The sequence below is a fragment of the Myotis lucifugus genome, unplaced genomic scaffold (genome assembly GCF_000147115.1).
Source record: "Myotis lucifugus unplaced genomic scaffold, Myoluc2.0 scaffold_721, whole genome shotgun sequence".
Classification (NCBI taxonomy): domain Eukaryota; kingdom Metazoa; phylum Chordata; class Mammalia; order Chiroptera; family Vespertilionidae; genus Myotis; species Myotis lucifugus.
In genome coordinates this window covers 174,196-183,783 of record NW_005871769.1, presented here as the reverse complement: position 1 = coordinate 183,783, position 9,588 = coordinate 174,196, and the positions used below count along the sequence as shown (strand labels likewise).

Here is a 9,588-nt window from a genome sequence, read left to right as displayed (position 1 = left end):
TAGTAAAACGAGAACGGTGGGGATAAAGCGGGTGGGGGAAACAGAACATGGGGGGGTAGAGCTAGCTGGGGGGGACAAAGCAGGGAAGCAGAACAGCTGGGGGGGAACACACCTGGGGGACAGAGCAGGGGGGACAGAGCAGCTGGGGGGGACAGAGTGGGGGGGACAGAGCAGAGAGAGTACAGAGCAGGGGGGACCATGAAGAGCTGACGAGGCTGGGGAGAGGGCTCTAGGAGGCCAGTCGGAGCGACACAAGGAGCACGGGTCCTCAGGACGGTTGGCTGGCAGACAGGATGCCCCGTGGGGGCAAGAAGGGAAGAGGTGGCTGTGGGGCTGGGAAATCGTGCGATGGTTGCGAGTGGCCTAGGAGGGAGTCTGAGGTTGGACGGAGGCCAAAGTGAGGGGTCTGAGAAAAGGAGGGGAGACCGCGCAGTGGAAGAAGACAAAGGAGGCCCTGTGCTCCGGAGCCGGCCAGCCAGGCCCCGGGGGAGTCTGGAGGAAGGAAGGGCTGGAGTGGGCCTGGCTGGAGCTGCAGCAGACAGCAGTTGGACGCCTGCGAGCCGAGCTCATGGCTCAGCAATGCCCCAGCCCTGCCAGGAGCTGCGGGCCCTGCCGCCTCCTCGCCCACCCCCCAGCCTGGCCCGACACGGGGGCTCTGAAGCTGTCCCCCGTGGGCCTCCCCTTCGCAGAACCCAGGCACGCGCACCCTCCCCACCACCCCAGCTCCCCCGGCAGCGGTGACACCGGTCACAGGCCGGGAAGGAGAGGGAGAGAAGGAAACCGGCTTCGGGCCGAGCCAGTGAGAGTTAACGTCTGCGGCGTCTGCCCGACAGGCCTAATGAGACCCAGGTGGTCCCCTGGCTCCAGCAGGAGCTGGTTCGGCGCCCGGCCGGGGAGAGGGGGCTCTGCAGCTCCAGGAGGTGGGGCCGGGCTGCTGGCGGGGGGCCCAGCACATAACTCGGCGCGGTCGCCGTCTGGGGCAGCAGACACCCAGCCGCTCCGAGCTGAACTGGCAGCATGAAGGTACGGCCCTGGGTGGGGGACTGAGCCCTTTTTGGAGAGGACCCCAGCCAGAGAGGGGACTGGGACGGCACCGGGGCTCTGGTGGCAGCTTGCTCACCTCCGAGGGCACGGAGCCTGTCTCAGAGCGGGTTTCTGGCGGGGCAGTGTGTGTGTGGGGGGCGGGGGGGGCCGCAAGTGCGCAGAAAGCAGGGGCTCTGCGGTGTCAGAACTGTGTTGAGGACCCTAATTTCCTGCCAACAGGCCCTCCTGGCCCTGCCACTGCTACTGCTGCTGCTCTCCACTCCCCACTGTGCCCCCCAGACCCCCTTGATCCGAGGAGATGGTAAGCAGCCCGTTCACAAACGCAGCCGGACCCACAGGCGGGCGGGCGGGCGGGCGGGCGGGCGGGAGGGAGAGGCTCCGAGCCAGTGTCTGGAGCCCGCCAGCTCTCAGGACTCAGCTCCTGCTCTAAGCGGGGCAGGTGGACGAGCTGACCTTCGAGCACCCCCTCTCTAAGAGCTCTTGCAATTTCTTGTGAGAGTACCCTGCCCCTAGGGACAGAGGCCAATTGTGGGGTGCACGGTGTGAGCTCTGCCTTAGCCCCTTCCTCCCCTCCCCGGCCCCCAGCTCTGGAGAAGTCCTGCCTTCAGCAACCCCTGGACTGCGACGATATCTACAGCCAGGGCTACCAGACCGACGGCGTGTACCTCATCTACCCCAAGGGGCCCAGCGTGCCGGTGCCCGTCTTCTGCGACATGACCACTGAGGGCGGGAAGTGGACGGTGAGTGGGAGGAGGAAAACAGAGGCCCAGTTCTGGTCCCAGCATGTGACCAGGCTGCACCTCTGGGAACCTCAATTTCTTCATCTCTGTCCCCACAGCATAGTTTGTAAGCTGCTGTCAACAGTGAATTCTAGGGGCACGTAATCCCCATAATAACTCTTGGAGGAAGGTTTCTTTTATAAAGGAACTGAAGCCCAGAGAGGTGAAGTAACTTACTCAACATCACACAGCCAACACGGACTCCTACCCTGGCGTTTGACACCGTCCTAACCTCTTCCCAGCACTAGCAGCTGCTCGAGGGGTGCCAGTGTGCGCCTGGTTTCAGCTCCCTGCTCAGTCCTCTAACAAACCACCTTAGTGCCTCAGGGTCCAGTCCGGGGTGAGGCCCTGTCCACTGGACCTTGCAAACCCAGGCCTGTCATCTCTGCTCCAGGTTTTCCAGAAGCGATTCAATGGCTCAGTGAGTTTCTTCCGGGGCTGGAACGACTACAAGCTGGGCTTCGGCCGTGCAGATGGGGAGTACTGGCTGGGTAAGGCGGGGCCCGGGCAGGCGGGGGGCCCCCGGGCCAGGGCCTGGCTGACCTGCTGCCCCTCCGCAGGGCTGCAGAACCTGCACCTCCTCACGCTGAAGCAGAAGTACGAGCTGCGAGTGGACCTGGAAGACTTTGAGAACAACACGGCCTATGCCAAGTACGCCGACTTCTCCATTGCGCCCAACGCAGTCAGCGCCGAGGAGGACGGCTACTCCCTCTATGTGGCAGGCTTCGAGGACGGCGGGGCAGGTACCCTCCTGGCAGGCGGAGGGGGTGGGGAAGGCGGGCTGTCCCTGACCCTGGTGGCCCCTCTCCCTTCCTGGCTCCCAGCCAGCCCCGCAGCCCTGGAGCAGCCACACCCGCTGCCCGGGAGCAGCTGCTTCCCTTTGTGCAGCTCAGCACCCAGGCTCTGGCTAGGGAAGGGCGCCTCCCCTCCCGTCAGCTCAGCCTCCACAGCAGCCCCTCTTCCCGCCAGGCGACTCCCTGTCTTACCACAGCGGCCAGAAGTTCTCCACCTTCGACCGCGATCAGGACCTCTTCCTGCAGAACTGCGCTGCCCTCTCCTCAGGAGCCTTCTGGTTCCGAAGCTGCCACTTCGCCAACCTCAATGGCTTCTACCTGGGTGGCCCCCATCTCTCCTACGCAAACGGCATCAACTGGGCCCAGTGGAAGGGCTTCTACTACTCCCTCAAGCGCACGGAGATGAAAATACGCCGGGCCTGAGGCCTGGCCCCAAGCCCCTGCTCCTGGCTGCTGGCCTCCAGGAGCGCTCCCCTTGCTGGGCCTGCACCCCCCTGCACCCCTCCCCCATCAGCTCTGCTTCTCACAGGGCTTTATGGCTCAGCTCACCTTCACACCAGGCGTCCACCCGAGCCAGGCCTCTCCCCCTCCACCTGAGGCGAAGCTGCCAACCAGTTCCCAGGCCTCCTCTGCCTCCGCCCAAACCGAGCCAGGAGCTGCTCGCCCAGGCGGCAGGCTGGTGTTCCCCTTAGCCAGCCTCCTTCCCGCGGCTCATCTGCCGGGGCGCGCCTGGCGTGATCCGCACCCCGAGTACGCTAGGCCACCTGCGTGGCCGCCATCACACACCCTAGCAACCCCCCTGGCTGTTCTCAGAGCGTCTCACCCTTAGCTTCCTCCCACCAACTCCTTCTCTAGTGGTGAGCACCGTGGGCCCCTCGCCCCATCTATCACCTCAGCTTCCCTGCTTCCTGTCCCAGGCCCCCAAAGTGTATTTCACCACAGCTCCAGCACGCACCCCAAACAGCCACAAGCCGGGCAGGCAGATGAGGTCGGGTCACCGGAGCACAGGCCGCCGTGGGAGGCTGGAAGCAGGCGGGGGAGGAGGTCTCAGCCTCAGGAGGGCGAGTGGGCTGTGGAGGTTGTACGTGCAACTGCATCTGTTGGCTCTCAACGTGGGGCCTGGCTCCTCCTTCCCCTTCCTAACAGCACCCGCCCTCCACTCCAAAGACACGCGGAGTTAGCACCAGAGGGAAACTTCTATTTCACAGGCCTCATTTTTATGGCAAAGAGAACGACTAATAAAATTACATAATAAAAATAGAATACTGAGAAGGCTCGCCCGGGGAATAGGGGTTTCCTGATCCTGTCGTGGCTCGGTGGTGGCTCAGGTGGCTGCTTAAGGCTGTGGGGTGGGTCTCAGAGGAGCCTCAGGATAGTCCCAAGCCAAGCTTCCCCTGCCGGGCCTGGGCCCTGGGTCTCCCCCGGCACACGCTGTGGGCCTCAGGGCTCCTGGAGGTCAGGCAGGTCAGCCAGCAGCATCGGGGAATCCATCTGGATCTCACGCTGCAGAGACTCGATGTCAGAAGGGTTCATGCCGTGGCCCTCGAGCCAGTCAGCCAGCAGGGATGCTGAGAGCGAGGCCGAGTCTGTCTGGCTGCAGGGAAAGGGGAGCAGGGAGAGTTGTTACCGGGGCTGGCTGGCTGCAGGGAAAGGGGAGCAGGGAGAGTTGTTACCGGGGCTGGCTCCCCCGCCTGCCCCCCAAGGCACGTTCCTCCTGCACCAGGAACCCAGCTGCGCTCCAGAAGTTCGGTCCAGCCAACTCACCCATCCTGTGGCCCATCCGCCACGCCCATATCGAAAGACTGGCTGAGGAATTCTTCCAGGTTAAAGCCAACGCCATAACCGGCCCCACTGCCCTTTGGCGTGCCCGAGAATGCGGGGGGCAGAGGGTCCTCCACCTGCAGGGGATATTGGCAGGTTACGACGCAGGCACCACCAAGAGCGGACTGCGGTCTGCAGGGAACCCGTCCTGATACTGCTCTAGACTCCGCCTGGATGCCCGCCATGGGTGCCAGCGCCAGCCTCGACAATCCCTGCGAGCTGGCTGGGCCCCTCTCAGCCACCTGCTCATCAGCATTATGCTCCTCCTACGAGCATGGGCATATGTTCAGAGAGAAAGCCTCTGCTGCTCACTTTTCATGGAACAAGACACACCTCCAACAGCAAGGACTTCCCACACCCATGTCCCTGGGCCCAGGTCCAGGGGTCCGCACGGCCAGGCTTCTCTCTCACCTGAGACTTGGACAGCTGCTGGGTCACCAGGTTGACATCGGGTGACTCTGAGGTGGAGGGTTGAGGGGTCCCCCTGGGGTTTGGAGGGGCTGGGCCAGGTGGGAAGTAAGGCAGAACACCCAGGGTGCTGGAACCAGGCATCCCAGGGGGTGGCACAAGCGACTGGGGGGCCAGGAGGCTGGAGGTGGTGGTGGTCTGGAGTGGAGCAGGGCCAGGCACAGGCCTAGGAGGGCCAGCAGGGTGGGGAGCAGGGCCAGCGGCTGGGCAGGCCGGCTGTGGTGCAGGACCAGGGGTGGCGCCTGCAGGTGGTGGGGGTCCAGTGGGCTGGGCTACAGAGCCAGCAGGACTGGTGGGCCGGGCCGGAGGTGTTGTTACTGTGGCAGGGGCTGGTGCAGGGGTGGGGGCTGGGGGCTGGGCCATCCGAGTCCAGCGCTCCAGCAGGCTGCGATCATTGTCACTAAGCACCAGCCCAGCCAGGGGATCGGTGGAGGGGCCCCCAGAGGCCCCGGTCCCTCGCTCCTTGCGCTCCCGCTCCTGCCGCCGCTTTTCCCGCTCCTTTGCTCGCTCCTGCCTCCGCCGCCGCTTCTCTTCCCGCTCACGCTGGCGCTCCTGGGCTGTCACTGGCTTCCGAGGCTCCGGTGCTTCTAGGGGGGCACTGGGCCCATCTACAGGGAAGTTGAACAGGGGGAAGGTAAGAGCCAGTGGCCCTGCCCAGAGTCCCCCTCCTGCCACCCATTCCCCAGTCAGCAGCTGCTTCTGGAAGGCACCTCGGAGCCGGCTCCGCAAGGACTTGAGCAGGGCAGCTTTGAGGGCTGCCTTGGTGTTGTCGGAGATGGCACCCTCCCTCTTTGGAGGGGCTGGTTCACTGGCCAACGCGGGGGGTGGCTGCAGGGTCATATCAATGGTGTCCGGTGCAGGGCCAGGGCACGGCAGTGGAGCTGGCGGAGGTGACTCCATGGCACAGTCCCCACTGGGAGCCCAGGAACTGAGCATCTCAATGTCGGGGCAGCTAGGCTCACTGGCCACAGGCTGCAGAGAAGGCTGGAAGCGTATCTGCTGGCGGATGCCCTCGCGCCTGGCATGAAAGTCCTCAATCTCGGCCACAATGGCCTCCTTAATCCGCTCCCGGGTGAGGGCTTCCCGGTCAAAGGCAAAGTCAAAGGGTGGGGCACAGTCAGGCTCATCATCAGGGTCATGGTACTTGGCCAGGAAGGGGTGGCGAAGGGCAGCAGCTGCTGACATGCGGGCACTGGGCTCAAAACGCAGCATTCGCCCCAGCAGTGAGAGGGCCTGGCGGTCAGCACCTGGGTACACTGTCTCCCAGGGCACAGGCTGGCGTGGTGGCAGACTCTGAATATATGCCCGTACCCTTTCAGCCCCTACAGCCTGAATCACAGCTGGCGATGGGGTACCCAACACCATCATGATCAGCTGCAGCTGGTGTACATAGTTTTTGCCTGGGAAGAGCTGGCGCCTGGCCAGCATCTCACCAAAGATGCAGCCCACGGACCACAGGTCAATAGCCTGCGTGTACTCATGCAGCGACAGCATGAGCTCAGGGGCACGGTACCAGCGCGTGGCCACATATTCGGTCATGAAGTACTGATGCTCAGCAGGCGAGGTGCACAGGCCCCGCGCCATGCCGAAGTCACCGATCTTGAGCTCACAGTTCTCATTCACCAACAAGTTAGAGGGCTTGAGGTCACGGTGGATGACCTGAGCCGAGTGCATGTACTTGAGGCCCCGTAGCAGCTGGTACAGGAAGTAGCGCACGTGCTCCAGGGTGAGCGGCTGCGAAGAGTGGATGATCTGGTGCAGGTCGCTCTCCATCAGGTCCAGGACCACGTAACTGGAAGGGACAGGGAAGAGGCATGGCTGTCTGGCCCACACTCCAGCCCCAGCCTCACATGCCCTCCTGACTGCAGACATGTAATGGCCTTACCCGCAGATTCTGTAGGGGCCAACAGCATGGTATAAAGATCCTAGAGTCTCTACAGCTTTTCCATGAACTTAAGTGAAGTTAGATCCCTTTCTCTCCAGACCTATTTCCCCATGAGAAAGTGAGGTTGCACTAAACCAGGGCTGGCCAAGAGTTTTCGTTTGGCAGCCATCTCTATTATTTGGGAGTGGCTGCTTGAAAGACTATGATGAAAACTGGTATCTTGTCCATTTTCTGTAGGAACATGTTCTGTGATTGACTAGTGATGTCTGCTGTGGGAAAAGGAGGGTGTGGTTATAGTCGAGTGTCCTCCATTCGCCATCCATATTCTGAGAGTCTATAAAATTGTAGCACCTGTCCTCTTCCTGAGGAATCACAGCTGTCCCTGGGAATGCCCTAAGGCAGTGGTTCTCAACCTTCCTAATGCCGAGACCCTTTAATACAGTTCCTCATGTTGTGGTGACCCACAACCATAAAATTATTTTCGTTGCTACTTCATAACTGTAATGTTGCTACTGTTATGAATCGTAATGCAAATATCTGATATGCAGGATGTATTTTCATTGTTACAAACTGAACACAATTAAAGCATAGTGATTAATCACAAAACAATAAGTAATTATATATGTGTTTTCCGATGATCTTAGGTGACCCCTGTGAAAGGGTCGTTCAACCCCCAAAGGGGTCGCGACCCACAGGTTGAGAACCGCTGCCCTAAGGGACCACTGGTCCTGAAACCGTGGGAATTTTCTGGCCTGCCTTACAGAGGTTCAGCTGTCCTTCCAGAACGGTGGCAACCCGGTCCCAGCCTTCAGAAAACATCCCAGTCCAGCCTCCTCTCCCAACACCCGTCCTTACACAGACGTAAACTCGCCGTAGGGCACGGTGGGCCTCAGGATGTCCTTGATGGCGATGATGTTGTCATGCTTGAAGTGCTTGAGGATCTTCAGCTCCCTGAGGGTCCGCTTGGCATTAGTCACCACATCAAACGCATTAGGGATCTTCTTAATGGCCACCTGCTGGCCTGGGAGCAGAGGAAAGGCAGATACTGTAAGGTCCCTGGGGCAGCTGCAGTGGCACAAGGCCGCCTTCAACACCTCCCATCAGGATGCAAATAACAGTAGCTGCTGTATACTGAGCACCTACTAGTGCCAAGCCCTGTGCTAAGCACTTTACAGACATGATCAGGTTCTCCCTTCTCATCCACCAGCTGAGACAGTTACTAACAGCTCAACGTTAGATGAGGAAATCTCATCTCAGTAATTTACTGGGGGTGGCATAGCTAGTGAGTGGTAGTCTAGACTCCCTAATGCCTGCTCATTCTACCGCCCTACCTCTGCCCAGCACAGGATCTCCAACCGGGTCCAATCGGGACTCGTTTTTCTAAGGAGGAAGTCGGCTGATGTGCTGGCAAAACCATCATGGCGGGTCTCTGAGACCCGTGCCCAACACAGAGCCTGGCGCCCAGATGGCACCCACCCCATGTGTGACTTAAACCAGAATCTGCGTCCCAGCCTTCCCTCCTGGCTGTCTGGGACGGAGGCGGTTTCCACACCTGGCACAGGACACCCGGGGCGGCTCACCGGTCAGGCGGCGGCGGGCGGAGGACACCACCCCGTAGGCGCCGTTGCCGATGGTCTCGATGATCTCGTACTCGTCCCCCACGTCAAAGGTCACGTCCAAGGAGCGAGCTTTCAGCAGGGCCAGGTTCTTGGCCGCTACGGAGGCAGCGGTGCTGGCGGGCTCCGCCTTCCCTAGCCCGGGGGGCTCCCCAGAGCCGTCCTCGCCGTCTTCCTCCTTCAGGGGCTCGGCCATGGCGCCTGCGTGGAAACGCTGGAGAGGGGAGGCCGGCCCGCCAGGACCTCAGTTTCCCCTCTGAGGCTGGGGGGCAGGACCAGGGAACTTCCAAGTTCCCTAAGCCGATGGAGACCGGGTAGGAGGCACAGAGGGTGGCTGGCACGTGGGAGACGTCCACACCGGGGCTCGGGGCTCGGGGCTCGGGGCTCAGGTCCGGTGAACGCAGGGTCGGGTGGGGGAGGCGCCCGAAGCGCGGTCCAGGAAGAAAGGGAGGGGCGGGGCACCGGCTGTCCCCGGCTTACACTCACCGACCGCGCCTCGCCGACGCCCCTCGGGCTCTCGGAGGTCCCCGCGGGTCCCCGGCCTCCGGCCCAGTGGAGGGGACCCCGAAAGCTCACTCGTTCAAGGCCGCCGCCACCACCTCAACGTCGCGCTGTGCCCCTCGGGGCCCTCCGCCCCGCCTCCCAAGACCACGCTCCCTCCAGCCTCTGGCCAATCGCCGGGGGATTCTGCGGAGTTCCCACCCCCTCTGTTTTCTGATGCAACTTTGTGAGTGAGTGCATCAGGAATGGTCAGAGACAAGGAGAACAGAGCTGCTCTTTCTCTCATTTCCTGCACCCACCCATTTGCCACCGTTTCTCCCATCTACTCAATATCCTCCTTTATTTCTTTGTTAACTAACTTTTAAATACATTTTATTGATTTTTTATAGAGAGGAAGGGAGAGGGATAGAGAGTTAGACACATCGATGAGAGAGAAACATCGATCAGCTGCCTCCTGCACACCCCCTACAGGGGATGTGCTCACAGCCAAGATACATGCCCTTGACCAGACTCGAACCTGGGACCCTTCAGTCCGCAGGCCAACGCTCTATCCACTGAGCCAAACCGGTCAGGGCATGTTAACTAACTTTTAGAATTAAGTTTACCGTGAGAGGTTTTTAACCCAGAGTTTGGATCATCGGCAATTACATCACTTTTGGCATGCACGCAGGTATAAATGG

At 61.2% G+C, this 9,588-nt stretch overlaps 2 protein-coding genes across 4 annotated transcripts; one reads left to right on the top strand and one right to left on the bottom strand.

Annotated features, from left to right (window-relative positions):
• The first annotated feature begins 898 nt into the window (after positions 1-898).
• MFAP4 (microfibril associated protein 4) lies at positions 899-3,875 on the top strand. The gene is made up of 6 exons (XM_006105755.3): positions 899-1,023; positions 1,264-1,345; positions 1,630-1,784; positions 2,218-2,314; positions 2,384-2,566; positions 2,793-3,875. Exons 1-6 carry the CDS (start codon positions 1,018-1,020, stop codon positions 3,038-3,040), a joined length of 771 nt encoding a protein of 256 aa, XP_006105817.1. The 5' UTR covers positions 899-1,017; the 3' UTR covers positions 3,041-3,875.
• Positions 3,818-9,117, bottom strand: MAPK7 (mitogen-activated protein kinase 7). Of its 3 annotated transcripts, XM_006105754.2 has the most exons (7): positions 8,894-9,117; positions 8,372-8,608; positions 7,647-7,812; positions 5,617-6,698; positions 4,850-5,514; positions 4,382-4,515; positions 3,818-4,211 (listed from the first exon to the last, which is right to left on the bottom strand). In XM_006105754.2, the coding sequence occupies exons 2-7, from the start codon at positions 8,601-8,603 to the stop codon at positions 4,058-4,060; spliced, it is 2,433 nt and encodes an 810-aa protein (XP_006105816.1). In that variant the 5' UTR covers positions 8,604-8,608; positions 8,894-9,117; the 3' UTR covers positions 3,818-4,057. The 3 variants fall into 3 exon arrangements, with proteins under 3 accessions (XP_006105816.1, XP_014303328.1, XP_014303329.1); XM_014447842.2 differs by lacking the exon at positions 4,382-4,515; XM_014447843.2 differs by lacking the exons at positions 7,647-7,812; positions 8,372-8,608; positions 8,894-9,117 and adding an exon at positions 6,792-7,045.
• Positions 9,118-9,588: the final 471 nt, after the last annotated feature.